The 27,864-nt window shown below is 54.9% G+C and overlaps 1 protein-coding gene across 1 annotated transcript in view; it reads right to left on the bottom strand.

The window, feature by feature from the left end:
- LAMC3 (laminin subunit gamma 3) overlaps window positions 1–27,864 on the bottom strand; it is a 62,944-nt gene that overhangs the window by 10,950 nt on the left and 24,130 nt on the right. The window contains exons 5-23 of the mRNA XM_033858914.2: window positions 27,636–27,824; window positions 27,439–27,556; window positions 26,086–26,184; window positions 23,258–23,394; window positions 20,548–20,658; window positions 18,495–18,687; window positions 18,198–18,316; window positions 15,621–15,839; window positions 13,787–13,975; window positions 9,965–10,210; window positions 8,960–9,113; window positions 8,155–8,297; window positions 7,484–7,662; window positions 6,022–6,163; window positions 4,785–4,990; window positions 4,329–4,405; window positions 2,976–3,110; window positions 1,668–1,815; window positions 521–670 (exon numbers count right to left, since the gene is read on the bottom strand). Coding sequence (XP_033714805.1) covers window positions 521–670; window positions 1,668–1,815; window positions 2,976–3,110; window positions 4,329–4,405; window positions 4,785–4,990; window positions 6,022–6,163; window positions 7,484–7,662; window positions 8,155–8,297; window positions 8,960–9,113; window positions 9,965–10,210; window positions 13,787–13,975; window positions 15,621–15,839; window positions 18,198–18,316; window positions 18,495–18,687; window positions 20,548–20,658; window positions 23,258–23,394; window positions 26,086–26,184; window positions 27,439–27,556; window positions 27,636–27,824 — 2,954 coding nt within the window. The remainder of the gene's footprint in view (window positions 1–520; window positions 671–1,667; window positions 1,816–2,975; window positions 3,111–4,328; window positions 4,406–4,784; window positions 4,991–6,021; window positions 6,164–7,483; window positions 7,663–8,154; window positions 8,298–8,959; window positions 9,114–9,964; window positions 10,211–13,786; window positions 13,976–15,620; window positions 15,840–18,197; window positions 18,317–18,494; window positions 18,688–20,547; window positions 20,659–23,257; window positions 23,395–26,085; window positions 26,185–27,438; window positions 27,557–27,635; window positions 27,825–27,864) is intronic.

Genomic DNA, 27,864 nt, shown 5'->3' with positions numbered 1-27,864 from the left:
TCTAAGTCTAGATGAAAGGTGGAAAGTTAAAAAAAAAAAACACTTGAAGGGGTGCTTATACTTTAATAGGTTGGGGCTCAATTCACTCCATGATTCTTGAATTCCCTGATTATTTAGTCTTGCCTCCCCTCCTGGGTTGTAAATGCCAAACAGTGGGGTTTAGCACTAGAGCAACGTATGTGCTCGCTAACCTATCTGGCAAGTGAACTAATGAATGCAAGAATAAGTGAATGAGACCCATCCCAGCTGTAATTAACACTGAGTAAGGGTGGTGGGCGTGGCTCTGTCTGTCTGTCCATCCTGCCTCCTCTCATACCTTTACTCCTTCTCGGGAAATCAGGACCTCCTGCCTTGGCACGAGCTAACTGAGGTTCTCTGGAATTTGGGGGAAGGCACTGGAGGGGTGGAAAGAACTACTTCTGGTCTTTGCCCTTCCCTCCCCCTGCAACCCCTGAGCCCAGATCATGCCTGGGGCAGCCCCAACTTTCTCCAGGTGCTGCCTCAAAGGACAAGAGCCCACCTGCATAAGGGGTTCTGTCTTGTGCAGCACGGCCTGGGCGGTGGCCTGGAGGGCCCGGGCAGCCTCGGTGACCACGCGCTCTCTCGATGTGACCGTCTTCTCCAGGGCCTGCACCTTCAGGCCCAGGGTCCTGGCCTGGGACTTCTGAGGCTGCTGGGAGATGGAGGGCTCAGACAAGGCCTGATGGGAAGGTCCGAGGGGCAGGTCCTCTACTGGGTGGGAGAAGCCCAGGGGCAGGGACCATGGGGGCAGGGCTGCACGTGGACCCTAAGAAGCAGAGGGGCCAGGGTGAGAGAAGCCAAACTGGGGAAGCTGTCACTTGAGGTCTGATTCTAGCACCAGCAATTTCTAGAAGCGCAGACTCAGTTAACCTCCCGGACCTGTGTTTCCTTCCCCAGGCTCACAATCCCTTCGCTGAAACCCTGGGGCCGGACGTACTTCTGAATTCAGAATTTCCTGCGGGGACTTCTTATTACCTAACGCCCTCAGCAGTATCTGGGGCAGTGCTCAGGGCCAAACATGTCACCACCTACATTTTCCTTCGTCACACACAGTGGGAGGATCAAACACCCTGAGTAAACAGCCTGGGAGCCGTCAGTCCTGGGCAGGCTGGGCCCCAGATGCATTTCTATAAGTTTAGTCTTTTTTTTTAAAGTTTAGCTCCCAAGTTTTGGCATTTCAGGATTACTGAGAAGGCCTGAGGAGCTGATTTACCCAGAGGCAAGCAGCATAGGGTGACAGGCACATAGAGGATAAGGGCATTGCTCACGAATCCCTTCCAGCCCCTCATGGATGCAGGCCTGAAATAACCAAATGGGTGAGCTCTAGCCGACAGACGGACAAAGTAACCGAGGCACAGGGATGGGAAGTCCTTTGCCAAGGTCACAGAGCCAGAGTGGTGGAGCTGGGATTTGGCCCCATGTCCGTCTGGTGTCATTGCCAATGCCACTATGATGAAGAAGAGGCCTCGGCCTTGATATTATCATTATAATCAACAACAAAGATTGGCTGGGATCTTTTCATCAACTGCTAGAGAGTTAGAAATAAGCCACGTCCTCTGCCTCTGCCTGGGCCGCACTGGTTTCCCAGCTGCCACATTCTCCCTCACAACCACCGCATGCAGAGCTCCAAGGACAGCTGAGCTGACCGGTGCTGCAGGGGCAGCCGGTGAGGCCAGGCGCTGGGCTGCATCTGCGCCGACTTGCTGCACGGCGGCCAGCACCCTCTCAGCTTCAGGTAGCACCTCTGCCACGGCCGTGCCCAGCGCCCTCTGGGCCGCGTGTACCTCCTGGTACCTGGGAGGAGACAGAGGCAGGATGGCCCAGGAGCAGGACACAGGCCATCCCTCCCCATTGCTGTCCCGGCCCCCCCAGTGGAGCTCCCGGTTGAAGGGGCTCTGGCAACTTCCTGGGCAGAACCGCCGTCAGCGGAGCTGGTACCCAGCAGCTGGCCTCGGAAACTGGCTGCTCCGCAGCTGTCTAATGAATGGGGAAGGCAGCCGAGGGGCTGCCTTCTTGTTTCCTCATTCACTGAATTCAATCACGCTTTTCTGAAGGAGCTCCCGCTTGGTTTCCACTTGAGAATCACATGTTTTGCAAATGTTTGGCTCCTCTGGACGAATGATGAAGAGGAAAATGCCTGGTGTTGTTGGAGGGATAGCGGCCCAGGCGCTGATGCCCCTGAGTGACCTTGGGCATGTTGCTCTCCAGGTAAATGGAGACCTCTGGGCTGCATGACTGTTCTGGGGCCCTTTCTCCCTGAAATGCTGTAATCAACCAACCAGGACAGCTTTCCTGTCCAGCTGTCCACACCCTGCCCCACCCAGCTCCCCCTACCATGGGTACTGCTGGACCACCCCCTGTCCCCAGGGTGCCTCCCATCCCTCATCCCCAGGGCCAGCCCCCCCGCCCCCGCCCCCCCCCCCCCCCCCCCCGGTCCCTGGGAGTGGGTCATGTGATCCACCCAACCATACCGATTGGCTCAGGACTGGCCACCTGACCCAAGCTGGGCCAATCAGATTCTCTCATCTAGGAAATCCACTTGGGCTCACTGAGACGTTGGTGGGTCTCCGTTGACCCTCTGAATGAGCTGGATACAAGGGGGCCACCCACAGCAGAGAAGCAGAGGCCAAGAAGAAAGCTGGTGCCTGACAGGAGCTCCCCAGGGGTCTGGGGAGGGGCAGGGGAGCTTCAGGGGGTCGAGGATGAGCTGACCTGGAACCTCCTTGTTTAGGTTCTCATTCCTTCTCTCCAGAGGCTAAGCTGCACCCCGGCATGAGTGGGTTCCTCTAACGTACCCCCAAGCAGGCCTAAGACCCTAGGCATCGCACCCCACCCTAAAGAGCATCGGGACTCAGGGAAGGAGGCCGGTTCTGGAACCAGCGGCCTCTGACCAGGCCCTGCCGGCTTCAGGAAGCCAACCCAAGCTCCTACCCACACCTGGGAGGTCTCCTCACCTGTCCTCTAGCTCCTGCTGGGCCTCCAGGGCTGTTCTCCCCTCCACCAGACTCCAGAGAAGCGCATAACTGCTGTTGGAGGTGAGCAGGGCCCTCCGAGCAGTGGCCTCAATCCTGGTGGTGGTGTCCCTGTGACTGTACGACGACACCCGCCCGACCATCACCAGGGGCTGACACAGAGGGGGCCCGGCCCACCCCCCACCCCCCGCCACCGCATGGGCCTCTTGCCGTCCCAAAGGGAGTACAGCCACGGGGGCCAGGCTCCTGTCCTCCCTCTGCCTGACGCACAGTGAAGACTGATGGGAAGGGGCCCCGTGCCCCTGCTCCTGTTATATAGGGTTTATGCCTGTTGTCCTGGCATAATAAATAATAGGGCCTTTGATCACACATTAGATCTCAGCTTGGACAATAAATTATACGGTTACCCTAATAAAGAGAGCATAGAAAAGACAGCCTGGGTTTGAATCTGGCTCTATCACTTCTAACCCCGTGTCCTTAAGCAAGTCACTTTACTTCTCTGAGTCTCTTTTCTCATCTGTAAAATGGGTCTACAGTCCCTAAAGTACAGCTAAAGGGAAAAATTGCTTCAGAGCTTGTGTCTTTAGGATCTTAAGCTGCTTCTTAAAAGCAGTGGATGACACAACCCAAATGTCCATCGACGGATGACTGGATAAACAAAATGTGGCATATTGGTACAATGGAACATTATTGGGTTGTAAAAAAGAATGAAGTACTGATATATGGTACAATAGGCATGAACCTTGAAAATATTTTGCTGTATGAAAGAAGGCAGACACAAAAGACCATGTGTCTGATTCCATTCATATGAAACGTCCAGATTGGCAAATCTATAGAGACGGAAAGTAGATTGGTGGTTACCAGGGGCTGAGGAGGGCGAAGAGGAATGGGGAGCGATGCCTAATGGGTACCTGTTTCTGGGGTAAGGAAACTGTTCTAACACTGACTGCGGAGATGGTTGCACAATTCTGTGCAATTCTGTGAATACACTGAACACCACTGAACTGTACTTGAACGGGTTGACTTGCGTGGCATGTGAATTATATCTCAGTAAAGCTGTTATAAAAAAAAAAGCCAGGGAAGGCTCTCAGATGCCTTCAGGCGACCAATGTCGGCAGACCCCCACCCCGACCCCTTGCATCTCATGCCATCCTTGCACACCTCTCCTTCCCACGGCGATGACACTTCAGCTCTGTACTCAAGTGATTCCAACTCCCGGGGTGGGGATACCTATGGGGCTGGCCCTGACCCTGGAAGCCCCCAGCAGAAGGGCTGGGCTCCCTTCATGGTTGTGTGGCCAGGACCTCACCACGCTCCCACGGCACGGGGGCTCACCTCCTGGCGAGGGCACGGGCCTCTATGGCCAGATGACTCCAGTTGGTGGGCTGGCCGAGCCCTTCCTGAGGAATCGCCTTTAGAGAAGAGAGAGAAATAGGAGGAAGCTGATGGTCCATCCCTGAAGGGCAGGGCCCACATCTGGCTAACTTGTTGGGCAGACCTGGGCCATGTCACTTATTTCATAAACGCTCAGAGCCAGCTACAAAGTCAGCATCCAGTGGGCGGAGCCCTAGAGCTTGGAAATAACCATAACGACGCCTACCACGTGCTGGGCATGCACTGTCTACTTGGAATACGGCTCGTTCTTTGCAAATATTATCTCACTGAGTCGGCAGAGGAGGCACTGTGTGACCATTATTTTGCAGATGAGAAAACAGCCTCCCAAAGCAGGGGGCGGGGGCATGCCCCAGGCTCAGCAGAGGGGAGGAGTTGGGGAGGGGTCCCCTGGGGTACCAGAGATGCAAGGATGGTGGCTGCATGCAGAATCTCCTCTTCTGAGGACTCCAGCACCGCCTCTAGGTCTGCCAGCTGGACGCAGGTCTTCTCAGCTCTGGCCTGGGCACAGTGGGCTTTCCTGCTCAGTGCCTGCAGCTGTTCCCGGGCAGCCTTCACAGCACCCTCAAGGCCTGTCATCTGCTCCAGGAAGTCTTCCTGGGCCCCTGCAGAAAGCCCAGAGTCCAGGAGTCACAGAGCAGTCGAGATTTCACAATAAAGCCTGCAACTTCAAGGGGCCCCATCTGTGTCCTCTACTCCTCCTGGGCACAGCTTGACTCCATCACCAGGCCTGAGCACTGGTTCCAAAGGAAAGGCCTCCCCATTTTACAGATGCGAAGGCTGAGGCCCACAGACGGCAAATCATGACGCAAGGTCCCCCACACAGGAAGTCAGCCACACAGGAAGGACCGGAAGGAATCCAGGCCTTCTAGATCCACAGCGAACAATTCCTGAACCTGAGACAGCAGTAAAACCCGCCTTGAGTCAGCTCCGTAGTTCGCAGCGTGGCTCAGTGTGGGAGTTTCAACACACAGCATCTGATGGCTCCCTATTTTGTTAGTCTTGCAAACAGGTGCTCAGCTCACCTACGGCTGCTACAGGAGTACAGGTGCTTGTGAACGCGAAATTTAAGAAAATAAGCAATTCACATTTGATGCTCCTAAATTTCAGTGTCCCAGGGACAAATTGCACGTGGACCTAATGACAATCTTTTTTCTTATCTACCCATTTATTTTCTATGCTGGGGATACAGCAGTGAGCAGAATGGCCAACAGTCAAAGACGGCAGGAACTTTACCTGTTCAGCACCTGGGACAGCGCCCCAATGATTATTTGTTGCGTGACTGACTCAACGAATAAACCCACCCCCCCGTCCTCACTGAGCTTTATGGGTGCAGTGTAGGTGGCGCAGGGGGCATGGGGACCGAGGCTATAGTCAGAGCTATATTCTGTAGCTTTGTATAAAGCTACAAAATACAACTGGGTGAGGGATATTGAAAGAGAGGTTCGTGGGATGACAGGACTGCATAGCAGGAGGAACTCACTTAGTTGGGGAGGTCAGACAGGCTCTCCCAGCAAGTGAGTTCTCCTAGGGGTGAACCCGACTGAGGTCAGACTGAAGGGCTCCACAGGGGGCATCTGACCAGCCAGCCCCCTCCCCTTGCCTCCCAGTCTTCCACTCTGCTCTCCCACCGTACCTTGCAGCAGGGGGTGGCCCTCGTAGATGTCCCCCCGTGGGGCCTCTCCCTGTAGAATGTCCAGTGGTCCCCAGGGCCTGCCACAGTTTGACCCCTGCAGCCACCCTTCCATCAGGGTCAGTCTGGCCTTTAGCCTGGCAGCCTGGAGAGGTCAGGGAAGGAACGGTGTGGGAGGCTGGTGGCCTAAAGTCCTGCTTGGAAACCTCTGCCTGGCCTGCCCACCCCAAGCATTGCCTTCTCCGATCCTACCCTGGGCCTCAAAGCTAAGCACACACAGGACCTCTGAGAACCAGCCGTGCCCACCCTGTCCTCAGAGCTGCCCCTTCCCTTCTCATACCCACAGCCCCTGCTGGCATTCAGCCGACCACACCTCTGCCCTACTGAGGGAGGGATGGGAAGGGAAGCCCCAGGAGGATTTCTGTCTGTTTTGCTATGTTCCCAGGACTTGGCACAGAGCAGGCATGTGATCCTTGCAGGCCGAGTAAGGGTGCTTTGCGACGTCTCCTAGCCCCATTCTTTCAATCGTATGAACAATACACGCATTTACGGGGCACTTGCTAGGAGCCAGGTGTGAGCGACCGCTGGCCACGCACCAGCTCACATTCACCTTGTAACCGCCCTAAGGGGCAGGGGATACAGGTCCCGAGCCCAGTCCTCGATTCCAAAGTCCAAAATGCTCTGAAAACCTGCAAAGCTTTCCATTCCTTACTGGGGGGCAGAATCAGGTTGAAAAAACCCTGCACTCAATTAGAAAAAAAACTGCTCTGAACAAGGCTACTTATGATCTCGATTTACCCCCTTGGTGTGACTATTCACCTGTTCTCCTGCAGATGTATCACTGGGTTTGGTTAGGGGGCCGGCCCAGGCACCGCTGGGAGTGGTACCTAATATTCAGCACACACCATCCTATCTTTCTACAGAACCATCACTGGATTCAGGTTAAGGGGCTGCAGGCCTGAACTATTTCAGTTTGGAGTAGGAGACACACACTGAAACTTACCAAGGCTGTCACCTGCCTGGGCATGTGACAACTAACAGGGTTGGGGGGGGTAGGGGAACGTCATGCTCCTGACCCCTGCACGACACCACCTCCCTGCCTGAGATACTACTTGTGTCCATAATGGGCATTGCCCTCCTCCTGACCCTCCCCCAAAGGGCCTTCTGTGGTCTCGTTCCCACTGAACTTGAGAAAGTGTGAGACCTCGGCCTGGGTGGTGGGGAAGGACATGCAACAGAAGCCACCTTTCTCCTGTCCGCTCAGGAGCCAGGGAAGGGCAGAGGTGGGGCTGGGCCAGATGGCTGGGTGGGCACAAGAAGGAGGTGGCCGGTGGTCCCAGAAGGTCTGAGAGCTGTGGGTAAGTGGGCATTTCCCGGTGCCCAGCACAGAGCTGGTGCTCACTGGGGGCGTGAAATGAACAGAAGGTGGGGCGGCCCTGGGCAGGGCCTGGATGGGAGGGCTCACCTCCTTCTTCACCAGGGCGTAGCAGGACGGGCACTCCTGGCAGTGTGTGCCGCCGGCCGTGAGGAAGAAGTTGTCCTGGCAGAGGTCACACTTGTAGCCCACAAAGCCGGGCCTGCACACACACGTGCTGTTCTCGTGACACTGGGCCGAGGCGGCGCCCAGCGGGGAGCACCTGCAGGCTGGGGGGCGGGGCAGACGGCGCTGGGTGCCCTGATGGCCACCCCACACTGGAACCCCCAGGTCCCCCGCACCCTTGCGCCTGGCTGCTTCAGACCCCATGGGCAGCTCAAGTACATTCCTGGGTCCTTCCTGGGAGACTGATTCAGAAGGCTGGAGGTGACGGCTGAGAGCCTGAGTTATTTCAGTGCCCCTGGGATCTGAGGACCGGTCAGGTTTAGGACTGCCACGCAGTCTAACCACACAAACGAGGCCCAGAGAGGTGCCCTGATGGCCCCAGGCACACAGGGATTTAGCAGTGGAGTCTAGGGCTAGATTCTTGGCCTCCCATGCTGTCTTCTGCGCTGCTCCCTCACTCCACATTCCCACGGCTGCTCTAAGAAAACCTGCCCCGTATCTGATCTCTCTCCTGCGGCGCGGCCATCTGCCCCACTGGTCCTCTTTCCTAGAAGCCTCACTCTCTAGGCAGCCTGGGAAGGACCCGGCTTCCTTACCCCGGCAGCCCCTGATGGAGAAGCCGAAGAAACCCAGCTGGCATCTGTCGCAGGCCTGGCCCTCGACGCCTGGGCGGCAGGGGCACTGCCCGGTCTTGGGGTGGCACTGGTCCCCCTGGGAGCCCAGCGGGCGGCACTCGCAGCTACGACAAGGGAAGGGACCCAGGTCTGAGTCCAGCTCTGGGCCATTCCCAGTCCCACCTCTGCCGGCCAGGGCTGGTGATCACGCCTCTATTGGCAAGGCCCCATCTCTGTGTCTGCACATGTCAAACAGCTTCCCTCAGGCTGTGCCCTGGAAAGCACAGTCTCATAAAATGCTCCCCCCACAAAAAAGGTATGGGGACGTATATACATTTGGACTATACCCTTCAGTTGGAAAGTCACAATGCAATTAGCATATTAAAGGCCTGAGAAGTCTGGTCAGGAAGAAACCTGTTTGCTTCACTGGGCATTTCCCTGGAGTTCTCCACTGCTCCCTAAAGATGGCATCTAAGCTGCTGCTGTGGCCCAAAAGGTCACAGAGTGATAGAGTTACCGAGAAGGGAATCAGAGACCCAACCAGCCCCTGCCCACCTGGGCATCCCTTAGGGCTGCTCTTGGCCTGCAGCCTGGGTTGGCAGGGCCATGAATCTGACCCCCAAGGGACCGTCCCTTTGTCCCCCTTCAGTGCAGGGCACAGTGTACCTGGCAGTGGGCCTGGGACGACACATGCCAAGCCAGGCCCCTCTCTGGAGGCTCCCTGGCGATTTTGTCCATCCTGGAGAAACACCCAGGGGAAGGGCACCCACAGCCTCGCCCCACCCACCTCCGGCAGCCCCTTCCAGGCTGGAGGTCGTAGAAGCCAGGGCTGCAGTGGCCACAGTTCCGTCCGGTCACATGAGGCAGGCAGGTGCACTGGCCGGTCACCGGGTCACAGGGTCTCTGCTCGCCGACTGAGCCCGCCTGGTCGCAGCTGCAAGCTGGGGGTGGGGGTGGGAGCAGGAAAGGGTGGTGGGGAACCATGCCGATCATCTGTTCAACCTCTGGGGACCCAGGAGCGGCAGAGAAGATGGGGAGCCCACAGAGATGACTCACGTTCAGCTCAGACGCCTAAGCATCTCTGCAAAAAGGTTCTAGGGTTGGGGTCAAGCCTCAGCCCATTTTCTATGTCCTTGGAGAGACAGCCCAGAATAGTCGTGGTGGCAGATGGCCCTTCTGAGCCTGCCCTGAGCCCCCACAGGCTGGAGAGAAGGCCAGAAACTTGGTTGGGGGTTAGGGGCAGACCTCTGTTCCCACTGTTTTGGGCCCCTTGTCTCTGCTCTCCTGGGTCCCATAGAACAAGAGGCGACAGGTGCTGCATACGCGGCAAGGACTCAGGAGCGAGTGAGTCTGGGGCAAATACTGAGCTGCTCCCTGCAGCACTTCTGGAAGCCTCCCACGAGCTCACGCACACTGTGGCCCTCTGAGAGGGCACAGAGGGCGGAGCACCTTGGTGGGGAGGCACGGCCTGACAGGAAGCCCAGGGGCAGGACAAACGTAATGAGTGCCGCAGGCCATCTGGGACAGTCTTGCATGCCAACTGTGGAGCGTGAGGTAAGTGCTAAATTATCCGGGCAGGAAAAAAAAAGAAAAAATCACAGGGTCAGAGTTGATCAGATCCCGAGGCTGAAAGACCTCGGAGAAGAGCAAACCCTTACACTTTCTTGACAAGGCAACAGGGAAGGTGAGTAATCTGCCTAAGGTTGCACAGCCTTGCAGAGCAGCCAGCTGGATCTGGTGGAGAAGGGGCCCACCACGCCCCACCCTGTGGGTCTGGGAGGGGGGTACTCACGCACGCATTTGTCTGCGGGCCGAGGGGACAGGGCGCTCCCGTAGAAGCCTTCCTCACAGCTCTCACAGTGGGCACCTGTCGTGTTGTGTAGGCATCGCAGGCAGCGGCCGGACAGGGGGTCACAGTTGCCCACTGCGTTGGGGTCCACGTTCCCACTGCACTGACACAGCTGGCAAGGCTGGGGGGCCCCAGAGAGCCCCAGTGGGTCCCCAAAAAAGCCATCATCACAGATCTCACAGCGCCACCCTGGGAAAGGAGAAACCTTGTGTGATTGAGGAACCCAGTCCGCTGGGTCCATGAAGGATGAGGCCGGGCATGAACCAAAGTAAGCTCCCTCAGGTCTCCTTGTGGAGCAGAGCAGGGGCTCTGGGGTCAGTCTGACCTGGGGCCAGGGCCCAGCTGGGCCATTAGCAGGCTGTGTGGTCTTAAGCAAGTCACTGTGCCTCTCTGAACTTGGGCTCCTTGTCTGCAGAGTGGGGACAATAATGGCAGCTACCTCAAAGGACTGTTGAGAAGGTTTGGTGAGATCACTTGTGCAAAGCACTTAGCACAGATCCTGGCACATGGTTGGTGCTCAACAGCAGTGGCTGTTATCACCCATTCACCATCACCACCCTCCTTGTCATCATGTCATCATGTCATCACCCACATTCTCATCATCATCACCATTCTCTTCATTAGCGCCCTGACCACCATCTTCATCATCATCGTCATCATTGCCTTTGTCGACGTCACCTTCATCTTGATCATCTCTGTCATCATTACCATCCATCATCTTCATCATTATCATCTCCATCATTATCATCCATCATCTTGGTCATTCATCACCTTCATCATCATCTTCCTTGTCTCCATCTTCAACATCACCGTCACCCTCCTCCTCACCCTTCTGTACCTCATCCTCTCCCCCATCTCCCTCCCTCAGCTGTGGTTGCTTTTTCGTTTGCGGTTTCTGACCCCTTTGCCTTTTCTGCTTCTCATGGTTTCTGAACTCCATTTGGACTGTTTATTTCATACTCCCACCTTGCTTCCTGGGTTTGATCTGGGGCTGCTGCTTCATCTTCCAGCCCCAGGGTTACTGTGAGTCTCAGAAAAGAAGGTGTGTGAGGAGGCTTTTGGAGGGTCATGGCCTGGGAGATTCACTCTGAACACAGACGGGGCATAAAAGGACACACTTGGACTATGTGGTTTATGCAGTGTCAGTTCATTCTTGGTAAGTACACCTACCTCTCTGTGTATATCTGCATGAGACAGACGACTGGGGGGACTCTGGGGGTGGCAGGATGACGGGCATCTTAAGTCGTCTTCTTGCTTGTATGCACATTCACGTTCCTCTTTACACGTTTACAAACAGTTGACATTGTTACCATGAGTATTACTAACTTTATAACTTAAAAAAGAGCTACTGTCATGGTGAAAGATAGTTGTGGGCTCCCTGCATCCTCAAAGTTCATTGGTCCAGTTGAAATCAAGTTAATGCGACTAAAGGCAGGCAACCTTGAACGTGGAGAGGAGGAATACTAAGGAAGAGATGAAAAAAAAAGAGAGAAAAGGAAGGCAAAGAAAAATCTGAATGGAGTTCAAGGTAGAGGCTAGTGTCTGGCTTTGAGACTCTGAAATAGAAAGGAAGTAAGAGGGGGGAATTCAATGATTAGGACTCCATGCTTTCACTGCGGAGGGCCTGGGTTCAATCCCTGGTCAGGGAACTAAGATCCCACAAGCTGTGCAGCGCGGCCAAAAAAAAAAAAAAGTAAGACGGGCAAGGGGGAGATTGAAGCTGGTGATGAAGAATGTGGTCCCCATAGTTAACCTGCCATCCACTTGGGACCAGGTGAGGACAGCTCCCAGGTAGGAGGCAGCTGCAAGGGTTCAGGATGGTAGACAAGTGAGGCAGGCAGGGATCAGGGCTTGACCCTGGTCAGTTCCGGCTCAGACTGTCTGGGTGAGGGCTTTGGCGGGACCTGAAGGATGCTGGTGTGATAAAGACAGGAACTGGTACAAAGCCCCAGGGCCTAACGTCGACCCCAGGGAGCCTTCCCAGGGTTCCCTCTGTGGACAGCAGTGGCTTGCTCCCCAAAAATCCTCCCTTGGGTACCTTCTCTAAGTGTCTACCCTCTCACTGAATGGGATCCCCTCATGTTGCAGACCAGAGGAAGCCACAGGTAGGGAGCCAGAAAATGTGGGGAAGTTTATGGAAACAAAGGGGCATCATGATGGCAGGGGGCAGGGTCCTGTGGTGGGACCTCACTCCCTCAGTTCTTGGGACCCCTGCTCTGGGGCATCTCCCCAGTCCTGCTAGCCATCAGGGAGCTGCTTTCAGAGTGGTCTCAACAAAGCAGGCATCTGACAGGACCAAGATAATGGGCTGTCCTGATGCAGCCACAGGTACTAGATGTAGAACCAGGTGTCTGGGAACCTTGGAACATTATGCCAAGTGAAACAAGCCAGACACAGGGCTTCCCTGGTGGCGCAGTGGTTAAGAATCGCCTGCCAATGCAGGGGACACGGGTTCGAGCCCTGGTCCGGGAAGATCCCACATGTCTTGGAGCAACTAAGCCTGTGCGCCACAACTACTGAGCCTGTACTCTAGAGCCTGCGAGCCACAACTACTGAGCCCACGTGCCACAACTACTGAGGTCCGCGCACCTGGAGCCCGTGCTCTGCATCAAGAGAAGCCACGGCAATGAGAAGCCCGTGCACCGCGATGAAGAGTAGCCCCTGCTCGCCGCAACTAGAGAAAGCCCGCACGCAGCAACAAAGACCCAACGCAGCAAGGAAGGAAGGAAGGAAGGAAGGAAGGAAGGAAGGAAGGAAGAAACAAAGAAGCTAGACATAAAAGGACAAATGCTGTCTGAGTCCACTTACATGAGGTACCCAGAATAGTCAAATTCAGAGACAGAAACTAGAACGGTGGATGGCAGGGGCTGTGAGGAGGGAGAACTGTTAAACAATAATTTAATGGGTGTGAAGTTTCTATTTAGGATGATGAAGAAAAATTCTGTGGATGGATGGTGGTGATGGCTACACAACGTTGTAAATGTACTTAAGGCCAGTGAGCTGTACACTTAAAAATGGTTAAAATGGCAAATTTTATGTTATGCGTATTTGCCAAAATTTTAAAAAAATCAATACTGGCATATACTGAAAAACCATTGAACTGTACACTTTAAATGGGTGAATCATAGCGTATGTGAATAATATCTCAATAAAGCTGTTTTTTTTTTTTAGAAAAATCAGATGTCTAGGATGACTCTGAGTCCCGGAGCGCGAATGAGGAACAGGGAGAGAGCTGGGGATGGGGACACTTCCGCTTCACACATTATCTGGTGACAGTTTAAAATTTTATTTATTTATTTGATGCACCACGTGGCTTGCGGGATCTTAGTTCCCCGACCAGGGATTGAACCCAGGCCCACGGCAGTGAAAGCACTGCGTCCTAACCACTGGATTGTCAGGGAATTCCCATGACAACATTTTTTTAAAGCTGAAAGTTCAATCAGAGGTTTTCCACCTTAACTATGGGGGAAAATTGATAGGAATATGGATTCCTGAGCTCTGTCTTAAGCTACTAAACCAGGCTCTGTGGGGCCAGGACCGGACATGAGGATTTCCAAAATCCCACGTGGTATGTTCAGTGGCCCAACTTCTGACGGGAACCCATTCATCCCGGGCTCCTGGCTATGGGGCTACGAGACTCAGTGTCCCCAGAGGTCAGGCCTGTCACCCCTAAGCTGGGCCCTCCGTCATCTGTCCCACTCCAGACCCAGGACTCACTCCTGGAGGCTGGGCAGAGGCAGGGGCCCCAGGGCATGAGCCACTCACCTCTCTGGCCCGGGGGGCAGTGGGTACACACCACCTCTCTGCTCTCTGGGATGGTCATGCAGGCCGACTGTCCAGGGCACGGACAGGGCTGGCAGGCATCGGCTCGGCCTGTGAAGGGGTTGCCGTAGAAACCTGGCGAGCAGCGCTCACAGGATGGGCCCTCGGTGTGGTGGCCGCATAAGCAGATCCCTGAGGGGCAAGACGAGCGCCTGGTCACCACTGCCTGAGCCCAGACGCTCCAGAGACAGCAGGCAGGCTTCTGGCCGTGGGGGTCACAGAGCACGTCCCAGGCAGAAAAGGGGTGGGAACACTTCCAAGGTGGAGGCAGCATAGCCCAGGGATGAAGTGTCCACCCCAGGTTCACATCCACCACTTACTGACCGTGTGAACCTGGGCACCCCTGTGCCTCAACGTCCCCACCTGCAAAATGGGCATAAATGGCTCTGACCTCAAAAGGTTTTCATCAGGATTCAATGAGGCCACGCAGTCAAAGTGCCCTGCACAGTCTCTTGCACACAATTATTATTACTGTCGTCATTATTATTTTGTATTCCAAAACCTGTAACCGAACCAGCTGACGATACAGCTAGCATTTGCTGTCAGTTTTCCTTTTCCTCTTCCTCTGTGTCCTCTTTATCTTTTTAATTGAAGCCTCCGTGTCCTCTTAACTTCAGGGACAGGGACACAGATCCAGGATTCTGGCCTTGACATGAGGCTCCCGTTTAGGGGGTCTATGGGTTTCCAGAGGCTTCCTGGTCTCACAGAACAGAACCCCCGTCTCTGCCCACTGGTTTCTAATGAAGGGGATTCTGCAAACCCCTTTCTCCAGCCCCACAGCATCTGGAGTCTTCTCAGAGCCACTGCCAGGGACTAAGGGAGGAGCCTGGCCGAGAAGGGGATAAGCAAGACCAGCACTTCCCAGAGGCCCCCGGCAGCACCCAGCAGGGACTGAGGTGAACAGGAGGAGAGGGGACGCAGGGCGGACAAGCGGAGCAGGGGTGGCATCCAGGGGGAGCTGTCACACCTGCCCTGCTTTCTTGGCCCAGCACCCACATGCTCACTACTCCTCCTCCCATCCAGGGTGGACAGCAGTGGCTGCTGCGCCCATTTTACAGATGAGGACTCGCCCACATGGAGCTGGAAGTCATGCCAAGGCGAGGGGCTCTGAGGGATGACAAACTAGTCCCATCTCATGAGACAACTCTCCTGGAGCACTGCATAGAAGGACTATGAGGTCTCATCTGGCTCGATTAGTGATGCCTGCCGTGGGCACAAGAAGCGGGGAGACCCCTCATGTTGCCGGTGCATGCCCATCTTGGCTGGCCCGTTCATTCCCAGGTTACTGTGCTTTGTCAGCTGAGAAAAGGCATTCCCTTTTCAGAGACCCCAGCAGCTCCAGGAGAGCAGCAGGGCGCTGACCCTCCCACCTCCTGTGTGAGGGACCAGCGTCCAGCCCCTGTCGGGCATCTCCTGCCCAGTGACTGCGGGCGAGGTCTTTCCCCAGGTTTCCTCTGCTACAAGTGGGGATGAATAGCTGGTACTGAACTTGTGGGAGGAGTAGCTCTGCCACCTATTGGCCGTGCAGCCTCCCTGCACCTTAGGTCCTTCATGTGTAAGATGGGACAGGAATGGTCCCGGCACCGCCAGGGGTTTTTGCAGGATTCAATGACATAGCATATAAAAATTGGAGGGACTCGAGGACACCATTTTATCGGTATTGTTTTTCGCGATCACTTACATGCTCATAGCTGACCCCGTGCAGGTCAGTACTCATCTCACTGTTTTGTGTGCCCAGGTGGCCTTGCGGGGGTGGGGGGGATGCAGGGAGACTCACCTGTGTTGGGGTCACAGGTGCCATGCTGGTTACAGGTGCAGGGAACACAGCTGGCATAGGGACCCCCCAGTGGTGTCTCCCTCTTGTATCCCAGAGCACAGGACTCACAGAATTGGCCCGTGTAGCCCCTGGGACACGAGCAAGTCTCCACCCAGGAGGCTGGCGGGGAGAGTCCCCGCCGGGCCGACGTGAGCCGGACCTCAGTCAGGAATACTGGGCCTGCAGATCGAGGAGAGAGAGAAGGAGAGAGTTCCACGCACATGTTTCTCCCCCAAACCTTCCTATTCACATATGTAAAAGGCAAAGGGTTATTGGCCCATGTATACAGAGGCAGTCCATGGATCACTTATAATTTTTAAAAAACACACCAAGGGCAAAGGAAAAAATAGGTAATTTTCAGAAGGAGAAATAGATATGGCTGGGAATTTTCCAGAAAGACATTCACTCTCACTGGTTATTAAAGATGTGTACATTTAAAGACTGCTATCGGGCTTCCCTGGTGGCACAGTGGTTGAGAGTCCACCTGCCGATGCAGGGGACACGGGTTCGTGCCCCGGTCCGGGAAGATCCCGTATGCCGCGGAGCGGTTAGGCCCGTGAGCCATGACCACTGAGCCTGCGCGTCCAGAGCCTGTGCTCCGCAATGGGAGAGGCCACAGCGGTGAGAGGCCCGCGTACCGCAAAAAAAATAATAAAGACTGCTATCATTCAGGACCCTCAGATTGGTGAGCATGTTACAGTCAGTGACAGTGGAGGATGTGGGTGTGGGGAACTCAGGCACGGGACGGTGGGAATACAAATTAGGAGGTCCTGCTCCTAGTAACAGGGGAGTAGCTCCTCTCAGACCAACCTTCCCACAGAAAACAACTAGCAACTTGGGACAAAATATAAAAACTCTCTGTAAACACTGGAGGAAAACCAGAGCAGGTAAATAGGGGAGGACAGTGGACACCTGTCATCAGAATATAGACTGGTACAGCCTTGCTGAAGCAAAATTTGATAGCATGTGTCAAAATGTACTCTTTGACCTAACATTTCCATTTTGAGGAATGTGTCCTAAAGACACACTTGCACGAGGATAAAAGACCTTTATACGAAGGTGTTCCCTGCAGCGCTGTTGGCAATGGTGAAAAGCTGGAAACCACTTCAATACGTATGAGTAGGGGGGTGGGTAAGACTTTATGGGGCGTCTCTACCACGGAGTGATATGCGGTGGACGTGCAGAGCCAGCCTTTTCTACGTGTAAGGCAAGTAGCAACCTCCAGGATGCACCGTTAGCTGAAAAAAGCGAGTGGCAGACCACTATACTGTGGGATCACATTTCTGTATTAAAAAAATACAAATGTAAGTACATGCACACAGAAAGGTCTGGAGTGATACACCCCGGAACGTTATCAGTGGGCAGAGGAGGTTTGGGGGGGTGGGGTGAGATGAGTGTCAATATGTCCACGTGCGTGTCCAGTTCACCCCCAGCACGGGCCTGGCCTAAGTAGGTGCTTTGTAAACATCTGTTAACTGACGGCTGAGTGAGTGACAGAAGGAAGTTCTGGAAGCTGCTGGAAAGAGTAAAAATGAAATTCCTGCAAGGGGGGGGGGTCTGGGGAGCAGGGAGTACTGGCAAGGATGATGGGGGTGAAGGCAATTAAACCACAGCCCCAAAGAGGAGGAAAGTCTGGGGCTGGGTTACAACCCCCAAGCCTTGGACTCAAGGGCGCCCCAGGAAAGGCTGGCCATCTAAGCCAGGGGTTCCCAAAAGGAGCAAATCACCCTCCTAGAAGCAGGGACTGGAATTCATACGGTTACTTTAAAATATCATTTACTTTCCTTTTATTTATTCTGTGTACTACAGTTAGAATATTATACTGTTTTTTAAAAATTGTGTCTAGGTTATAATATCTGTGAATTTCATTTCCAGATAGTAAAAGGGGTGCTATATATGAAAGATCTGTTCTAAAAAGGGGCATGGAGGATCCCTGGTCTAGGCACGTACAGGCACGGGGTGGGGAGAGGAGAAAGTACATTAAGGAAAAAGGGGGGAACCAGGAACAGTCAGAGGACCATCAGGGCAATCACCCAGTGACCAGGATGGGAGGTGCTAGAGGTCCCGACTGAAGTGATGACTTCGCTGGCTGGTTCAGAGGGTTTAGAAACCAGGCTTTCTCTAGGTGCAACACCTCTGATCACCAGCAGGGGGAAGTGATACCCTGGGAACCCTGGCCTGGCCCCTGCGGCCAGCACCAACCTAGGGCCCTCTAGGGTGCAGCCTCCTGGCAGTGGGGGACTCTGCCATGGTGTGACCACGCCAGGCTCTTGGCTGCCTTGTGGCCAAGCACCTGTCCCTTAGAGCTGTCCATCCTCAGGCCCCTCACCTGTCCAGCCCCTGCTTCTGCTCAGCATCCCCTCCAGCTGCCCTTACTGGTTACATGAACTTGGGCAAGCGTCCCAACCTCTCTGAGCCTCAGACTCCTTCGTGGTAGAGCGGGGACGATGATCGCCTGCTGTGAGGACTCAGCAAGGCTATGCACGAAAGAGCCCGGGGGCCTAGCTGGTTTGGGGGCTGGGGGTGTCCCTAACTCACCGGCAGGGCTGGCACTGTGGCCACTGGCCTGGATGCGCAGAGCAGTCAGATTGGTGAGCAGCTGCTGGACGTGGAAGGGCGGCAGCGGAGGGTCCATGTCCTCGGAGGTCTCTTGCAACCTGGCAGGGGGACGGGGTCAAAGCAGAACGTGAGGCCCGGGGCAGGTGGTGTCAGGAATCCTCCAGCAGGAGTGGGGAGGGTGGGAGCCCCCAGACCCCAGGGAACCAGGTGTGCCTGGACCTCAGGGACCACCCCGACTGCTCGACCCCATCTCTCAGGACAGAGCGGGACACTTACAGGAACTTGAGCTGTACCTCCCCTGGCTGCCTGGTGTCCAGGGGGCTGGGCGAGCTGGAGTGCCGCAGAGTCAAGGTCAGACCCGCCCCTTCCAGCCTCAGCCTCGCAGGGATGGGGGAGCCCCTGGGGGGGGCCCGGAATGTCAGTGTGAGGGGCTGCCCATAGCTGAGCCGCTGGTCTCCCAGGAACTTCTCTAAAGACAAGACAGGGCAGCTTTGACGGTCTTCAATTAATTAGCTGGATTTTAAATGTCTACAATGATTTTATTGCCAATTAAACCTTCGAAAGATAAAACTACAAAATCAAAGGGTCCCTGCACAGAAGACGCTGAGGGTGGCCCATTCATACCTCCGCAGACAGGGCTGGCTTCCTGGGCATGTGACCCTGGCAGTTACCTGGGGCCCCACGCCTGGCTTAACGCTCTGCTGTCCCTATGTTGACACTCTTAAGACTTTTATTTTGGAACTTGGGTTTTGTAAGTGTAGTGTCGTGGGACAAGGGAGTCTGTACAGGAGCAGAGGAGAAACTCACAGTACACAAGGCCTGCCCGTGCACACGGCGCTCATGGCGCCCAACCCCGTGAGCTCAGAATCCCTGGGGAGCCGCATCCACGGCATTTAGTGAGGCTCAGAGCGAGTACCAGGCAAGCGTGCTACACGTGTGACTAAGCAGGGGCACTGACAGCCCCCAAGGGCCACACTTCCCATGGGAATCGGAACTTGCTTCCAGCGGGAAGAAGGCAGACGCATAAAGGACCGAGGGGCCCTGTCATAGCCCGTCTTATTTGGTCATTTCTCTGTATTAGCCAAGTGCTTCGGCAGAAGATCATGACACAGAAGGAAAGGGACCAAGAGACACCCCATCCTTCCTCCCTTCAGGCCTTCCGTACTCACGAGAGTGTTTGTTGAATGTGTGCGTAAAAAGAAGTAAAATCAAAACGGTTGAGTTCGCCCACCACCTGCCCTGCCCACTGCAGTGTGCCCAGCACACCCAGCAGAGAACCCAGCAAACACTTGAGCGAATAACTCCTTCTTAAATCCGTTGACAAAGCAACGAGGGAACAGAGCGTGTTTTCTGCTCTCGGGCTTCTGAACTTGGAACACCTGCCCCAGGAGGGGACCCGAGGACCCCATGGTCTTTGTTTCCTGGCTGCAGGGCACATGGGTGCTGCATCCTCAGACGTCTGTGTGCCCCTCTCTAGCCCCTCTCGCAGAGAGAGGGAACGGGCAGGACTGGGTGAAGGGAGCCAGTGGACCCCATATCTGGCCACAGTGGAGCTAAGAATGGGCTCCAGGCTCCTGGTCTGATACAGTTTCCAGGAGACCAAAGCTGCCCAGTTGGTGGGGAGTGGTTCAGAATAATCTAGAACTTCTTGCTTCTACAGGAATACCATGGTCCCGGGCATGGGGGTGCGGTGGCCTGGCGGGATGAGACGCTGATGGGAAACGCGCAGGGACTGTCTGGGGTGCGACAGTGGCCTGAGGGAGCCCTGGGTGGCAAGGCTGTGATGAGGAAGCAGAGGCTGCGGGGCACGTGGTCGGCAGGAAAATGGCCCCCCAAAGTGTCCAGGTCCTGATCCCCGAGATCTGTGAATATGTTATGCTGCGCGGCTGGAGCAGTTAAGGTTGTTAATCAGCCGGACCTCAAGTAGAGAGATTATTTTAGATTATCCAGCGGGGCCCAACGTAATCACAAGGGGCCTTCAGAGATGGGAGAGGAAGGCAAAAGAGGCGGTGTCAGGAAGATGCAACGTGAGAAAGATCTGACCGGCTTTGGAGGAGGAGGAAGGGGCCACGAGCAGAGGGATGCAGGCCGCCTCGAGAAGCTGGAAACAGCCAGGGAAGGATTCTGCCCCGGAGCCTCCCCCAGAAGGAGCCCAGCCCAGCCGACATCTTGGCTTCAGCCCAGAAAGACCCGTTTTCAACTCCCGACCTCTAGAACTCTAAGAGAATACATCTGCGTTGCTTTTAGCCACTAAGTTGGTGGTGATCTGCGACAGCAGCCACAGGAAATGGACGCGGGCAGCCCTGCCCCTGCCTGTGGAGGCAGGTACCTGGTGCTGTGAGCTCCTCCTTGCCCTCTGGGTCCAGGAGAAGCCCTCTCGGGCTCCACTGTGCAGGATGTTCTGGGCCCCCCATGCTTCTGGTCCGCCAGCCCTCGGCTCCTGGACAGCAAACACACACACAGAGCCCCTATGAGGTGAGGCCCTGGAGGGTGGCCTCTGCCCCCTCCCACTTCACACCCTTTCCCGGGTCCCAAGGACGACCCCCAGAGGCCTGAGTGCAGCCTGAAACACCAGGACCCAGGGAGGGGAGAGACTTTTCTAGAGACAGGCCGGCGGGGATGAGAGCCAGCTGGTGCCAGCAAACACTCCGTGCCCAGAGCCAGGCAGCTCGGAACCCCATTCCAGATCAGGATGGGGGTCTTGGGGTGGGAGGTGGCTCCAGGAGGAGCTGGGAGGCTCAGAGACCCGGCTCTGTTGGGGCACAGTCAGACCTCTGGGCCTGCCCTGCCCCTTCAGTGGGCTTTTTTCTTTTTTAAAAAATATATTTATCTATTTGGCTGCGCTGGGTCTTAACTGTGGCGCACTGGATCTTTAGTTGCAGCATGTAGGCTCTGAGTTGCAGCATGCAGGATCTAGTTCCCTGACTAGGGATCGAACCTGGGCCCCTTGCATTGGGAGCATGGAGTCTTAAGCACTGGACCACCAGGGAAGTCCCCTTCGCTGGGCTTTGAGCACATGATGACATGAGGACAGCCCGGAGACCCCACTGTGGGCAGTCTCTAACAAGACTGGACTAGACCTTGTCTTCAGGTCTTCAGAGGATTTCCTCGCCCGTGACCTCACCACCCCGTCCTTCCAGGTATGCGTGCCACGAGCCCCACTGCACCCAGGGAGGCCACCTGGTTAGGAAGTGGCCAGGTCAGGGTGGGAGCCCAGTCCCAGTTCAGTCCACCCTCCCTCTGGTGATGGCAGTACACCAGGCACAGTCGGGCACAGAGCAAGTGACCTCCAGAGGGTGCTCTCCAGGGGGGCAGCTGGAGAATATGGTGGAGGCCCAACACCTGGGGCACCCAAGGGGTGAGGAGGGAGGGATGAAGAAACAGAAAGAGGTCAGAAAGGGGAAGTCCGGGGTTCCTCCGTGCTAGACTAGGCTCTGCCCCTTTGCTGGCTGTGTGACCCTAGGCAAGTTACTTAACCTCTCTGAAGCCAGTTAGTGCCTCATCTGCAAAATGGAGGCAATGAGGTACTGTGGTCCCGGCAGCAGTTCTCAAGTTGGTTTGAATATCCTGGGAGATCCCTAAGGCTCTTTCAGGGGGTCCATGGCATCAAACTATCTTCTAAATAACATTAAAATGCTATTTGCGTTTTTCATTCTCTTTCTTACAGTGAGAATTTTCCAGAAGCTACAGGATGTGTGATATCACAACAGACTAAATGGCAGAAGCCGTGGTAAGAATCAGCTGACTTCTATTAAGCCAGACCTTAAAGAGATGTGCAAAAATGTAAAACGGGTAGCACTCTTCTCAAAGTTTTTTGTCTTTTAAAAAGAGCGTTATTTTTCACAGGCAGAAGTTATATTTTGTTATAAGTTTACTACGGTCATCCGTAAATGAATTAATACACAGATATTTAAAAACTACTGTTTTAATTTCTAATACAGAAAATATCCGTATAAACAACCCACCTTAACAAAAGGACTTTGAGGTTCTCTCTAATTTTCAAGCACATGAAGGGATCCAGAGATCAAAACGTTTGAGAACTGCTGGCCAAGGGTGTTAGTGAGATCACGTGAGATGCTGAGACTGAAGGGCCAAACCCAGGGCTTGGCTCCAAGTGAGGAGGATCGTGATGTTATTCTAGGATCTATAAAATGAGTCCCTTCTGACGCTGACATCCTGGACTACAGCCCAAGTGACCACAAGGCGGTCCCCATTCCAAGCCCCGCTCCGTCCTGCTTTCTGCGTGGTGTCCAGCAGAGGGCGCACTGCTCCCCTGCATCTGGGGCGCCCCAGAGCCAGCCCTGAGGTTCTAGCTCCCTGGGGGAGATGCGGGGGTGGGGAGACTCAGTGGGCATGGCAGGGACCCACGCAGGCCATGATTTAATGCAGAGTTCTGAGCTCCACTGCTTTCCCGCTCCAAATATCCACCTGGAGCTGGGGACCCAGGTCCCCACAGCACCCCTGGACCTAGAGAGAAGACCTGCACAGCAGTGAACAGCAAAACTCGGGAGCTGATGAACCCAAGGTGCCAACAACTAAGTTACGTGACCTTCCTTTTCTGGGCCTCAGGTGCCTCATCTGTAAAATGGGGATGAGAATACCTACCTGCCAGGGAATCCAGGAGGTTCCATGGACATAACGAGCTCAGCATGGTGCCTAGCATATAGCAGGTGCTCAAAAATGGAGGCCAGGGGATTGAGCCCGGATCCCCAGCACTAGGGGGCCAAGGAGCAACTGGAAATTCCCCCACAGGCTCCAAAGGCTGCCAGGTGCCCACCCCCCACCCCTGCTGGCGGCTGAGGAAGACGGCAGCGGCCAGGAGGGAGCCGAGGGATGCAGGTAGGTGCTGGGGGTACTGAAGGACCCCGAGGCGCACGGCCGGTGTGTGGGCCTGCGGAAGACGCCCGGGCTGGGGCCCGAGGCTGCCCCCTCCTTTCCATACCCACCCATACCACCATCGCAGGATCCCCCCAGAGCAGGACCCAGGACCGCCCGTCCCAGCTGCGCTCGGAGGTGGCTGCAGGGCGGGCACTTCTTACCCCGGCGGAAGTCGGAGAGGATGTGGTGCTCCCGGAAGTGGGCAGCGGCCGCACATGCCCTGGAGTGGCCGTAGCAGAAGCAGCTGCTGCAGCCGGCTCGGCTGTGGGACTGCAGGCTAAATGTGCCCGGGCGACATCTGCAATGGAGGCGGACATGCCCACGGGGGCCAGATGAATTGGCTACATTCGGGGGATCCCAGCTAGACTAACCGGGGCCCAGAATCACCGGGGAAAGTTGTTTTAATTTCAGATTTACAGAAGAGTTGCAAAGATTGTAGACACGAGTTCCCATGGCCTCTTCACCCAGCTTTTCCTAATGTTAACATCTGCCATTACCAGGGTACGTTTATTAAAGCCAAGAAGTTAACACTGATTAACGTTATTTCCTAAACCCCAGATTTTATTAGGATTTCTCCCCCTTTTCCACAAACGTCTGTTTTCTGCTCCAGGATCCCATCCAGGACATGAAATTGCATTTAACGGTGTCCTTAATCTCATCTGTAACAGCTTCTCGGTCTTTCCTGGACACTTTTGACAGTACTGGTCAGATATTTTGTAGAATGTCCACCATTTGGGTTTGTCTGGTGTTTTTCAAGATTAGACTGGGGCTGTGGGTTTGGGGAAGAAATAGAGGCGAAGTGCCCGTCTTCTCACATCATATCAGGGTAAACGATACCTGTGTGATGTCACTGGTAATGTATGACATCACTGGTCATGTATGACATCACTGGTGAAGTTAACCTTCACCATTTAGTTAAGGTGCTGCCTGCCGGGTTTCTTTTCTTTCTTTCTTTTTTTTAATATTTATTTGGCTGCGCCAGGTCTTAGTTGCAGCACACAGGATCTTCGTTGCCACGTGCGGGATTTTTAGTTGCTGCACGCGAACTCTTAGTTGTGGCATGTGGGATCTAGTTCCCTGACCAGGGATTGAACCCGGGCCCCCTGCATTGGGAGTGCGGAGTCTTAACCACTGGACCACCAGGGAAGTCCCTGCCAGGTTTCTCCACTGCAAAACTGCCATATTCCAGCCGTCAAAAAAAGTCACTAAATCTAGCCCAGGGGCAAGGGGAAGGGAATTAAGCTCCACCTCTGGGAGGGGGGCAGTAATCAAAGAACCTATGGTGAAAGCACCACAGTAATTAGTAAATATTTTGAGGGAGATATTTGGGGGCCATGCAAATATCCTGTTTCTCCCTCAAGTTCTGCCCACGAATGTCAGCATTCATCAGCGGCTCTGGCCTACAGCGATCGTTACTCTGATATTGTAACAGTACTTTAATATTTCCCTCATCCCTTCTCCATTTCTAATGTGGAATTCTTCTGCCAGGAAGAGTTGTCCCTTCATCCCCCTGTATTTATTTATTCACTCATCTATTTATATCAGTGTGGACTCGTGGATGTTTATTTTATACTTTGGGTTATAATCCGATATTGTTGTTATTTATTTTGTTCCAGCTCTGGGAACTCTTTCAGGTTGGCGCTCATGTCCGTTTGACACGGGCCCCCATCCTGGTTTGGGGTTTTCTGGGTTTGTCTTTGTCTGGTTTTGTTTTTAAGCACTTCCCTGCTTTCTACAAGATGCTTCGGGTCCATCCTGTGTTTTCCCCGCCCCAGTCCCAGAATCAGCCACTTCTCCCAGGAGCCCTGCAGAGGCCTTTTACAAACACATATTCCTGGTTTGCACCACGAGGGCTCCATTCGGGCCGACCCAGGTGGAGGAATCCAATTCATAAGAAGATGCCAATTACCCCAAAGCTGGGCCAGCTCCAACGAACACATCTCACCAGCCCCCCCATCTCACAAACAGGTAAAGTGAGGCTCAGAGGCAGACCTCCTCAAGGTACGAGGCAGTGGAGTAGAGCTAGTGGGATCTAGTCCCCCAACTCCACTCTGTCTCTTCAGCTTGAGGGGTCTTGGGGGAGGAAGACCCAGCAGGGAGTCCACCTCCCACCCCAGGACCCACAGGCCCCGCGTGGACAAGGTGAGAGTCAAGGCCGGGCTTCTTCCTGAACCAGTAGAGGCCCAACACAGTCCGGCAAGGGTAGAGTCCACAATATACTGCCGTGTCAGGTTCCCATGGCCAGAGGATCAAAGAGGCCCTGGCACACCCCACGCTGGCTGCAAAGGCTTCAGAGGTTGGAGATGAAGCCAGGAAGAGGGGACAGAATGTGCCCAAGGACGTAAACGCACATTTGTCTGCCAGCCCGTTGCTGGGGCTAGGAGGCCCCCTAAACACATCAAGGAGGAAGGGCAGGGAAAAGTCCTTCTGCCTCGTCGAGCCTTAGAAGCTCCACTTGTACCATGATAGGATGGCAAGGATGGCAAACAAGCTTGAATCTCAGCTCAACCGGTGGGAGCTTCTTGGAGCAGGACGTAGAGAAGGATTCTGAGGTTACAGTAGAGATCATGGTAAACTGCTGTGGTCCATTGGTGATGTCTGCCCTGGGTGTGAGATGGGAGGGTTGTGGTAGCGCTCTACTAGTGATGTCTGCCCTGAGTGTGAGATGGGAGGGTTGTGGTACGAGTACCATGTATCTGCTCTCCCTGGATTAGATGGTCTCTCCTATCCTTTCTAGCTCTTTCTTTTCAGGATTCTGAGATAGGGGGAAAAAGATGTATTTTCACAGCTTATGAACTCTCAGTCGTGGTGGTCAAAGTATAAATGGTATCGTAGTCTTTAGATAACTTCCCGGGTGTCAGATCCATGGTGCTCCAGGAAGGGTGCCAGGTGGTGGGGTTGCCCAAGTCCGGGAGGTTGATGGCCCCTGCTCCTCCCACCACCACTGAGGTCACTTCCAGCAGGCTTATTACTGGATCGGTTCACCCACCTGTCACACAGGTTGCCTTCCACATTCTCTTTGCAGGGACAGCGGCCACTGCGGGGATCACAGGTGCCCAGGCTGCCAGCGGGATTGCAGGTACAGGGTCTGCCAAAGAGAGAGGACAAGAGGAAAGCGTCCAACGAGCAACTCCAGCGTGGGAATAGCCCACCCTCCTCGGAAGGAATCTCTCTATCCTTCCCCACGCCCGAGAGGAACAGGAGGCAGGCTGACCCAAGAGCCTGCCCCCTGGCTCTGCTGTTCCCACTGAGTGAAGGAAGTGACCCAACCACTCACCTGAACAGTGGTCCATCTGCCTACCCACCTGCTTATCCATCCACGCATTCATCCATCTGTGTATCCTTCCAACCACTGATCCATTTATTCATCCTTCCATCCTTCTATCCATCCCACCCACACACCTATTCACTTACCCATCCATGCATTTTCCATCCACCCACGCATCCATCGACCCATCCACCCATCCATCCCCCATCTGGTAAGACACGGTCCCTGTCCTCACAGAGCCTAGAGTCCAGTGAGGATGGACGGGCAAACAGGTAGATGCTGTACTTTGATACAAGCTATGGGAGAGAATGTACAAGAAGAGGCTGTGGCAGCACCAATGAGGTGTCTGGAGCGGGAACAGGGTGGGGAGTTGTACCTTGACTGAAAATTAAAGAATGAGTAGGACTTTGTTCAGACACAGGCCAGGGAGAGGCAGGGTGTTGAGGGAGAAGAGAATGCTCCAGGGTAGGAGAAGTGACATGTACAGAGGCCCAGAGGCCATAGAGACCCTGGGGAAGCATCCAGGTCCCCACCTAACGGCCAGTTTTATGCCTGAACGACTGAGTATTTTGAGAGAGATCTGAGACTCCCCAAACCTCCCCAATGGCATTTCCACGGCCTTTCAAATATACAAGGAGACTGATGCAATGAACCAAAGCCAAGATCATTTAATAGTACTTCTGAATTTATAAGGGCTTTATTTGTTTTGGTCATTGTGTATTTTCTCAATCAAGTGATAGTAAAGCGTTGGACCCTCTTCTGAGGTCCAGACCCCAGTAGCCCCTGCCCATCTCTGTCCCCCTGGATGCCCCACGAGCACTGCAGACTCAGCCTCTCCCCACCCTGTGCTCCCCTTGCCATGAATGGCCTCCCTTCGCCCAGGTGCCTGAAGCAGAACCCCAGGGGGTCAGCCTTCATCCCTTCCTCCTCTTCCGCCCCCGGGTAACCACCTGCTGCCAACTCTGCCTTCCGAGGGGCTTGGGACTCTCCCTCCTGCTTCCCATCATTCAGTCCAAATCTGCCACCGTGCGCCCTTGCTGGGTCATCTACACCCACTGTCCCCACCGCCCTCACCTGCAGCCGCCCTCACTGAGCGAGTGGAACCCGGGCAGGCAGCGGTCACACTTCCAGCCCGTCACCGTGGGCTTGCAGATGCAGGTGCCGGAGTCATTGCACTGGAGGTGCAGGGAGCCTGGGGAGGAAGGACACAGGGCAGCAGGAGCCCGTGGCGGTGGGCGAGGGTGGGGGCCGGGGCGGTGCGGCCCACTCACCTGCTGGGTGGCAGTCACAGGGCTGGCATGGCATCTGTGGCTTCCAGCGATAGAAGTTCTCCCGGCAGCGCTCACAGTGTGGCCCGGCTGTGTGGTCACGGCAGCGGAGGCAACGCCCACCATGGCCCGAGCTGCGGAAGAGCTCCCGGTCAAACATGCACTCCTCAGAGCGGCCGCTGCAGTTGCAAGCTGTGGGCAGGAGGCGGGGGAGGGTGTGTGAGAGAGGCCG

This window comes from Tursiops truncatus, chromosome 6 (assembly GCF_011762595.2).
Source record: "Tursiops truncatus isolate mTurTru1 chromosome 6, mTurTru1.mat.Y, whole genome shotgun sequence".
Taxonomy (NCBI): Eukaryota; Metazoa; Chordata; class Mammalia; order Artiodactyla; family Delphinidae; genus Tursiops; species Tursiops truncatus.
This window is presented reverse-complemented; position numbering and strand designations above follow the sequence as displayed.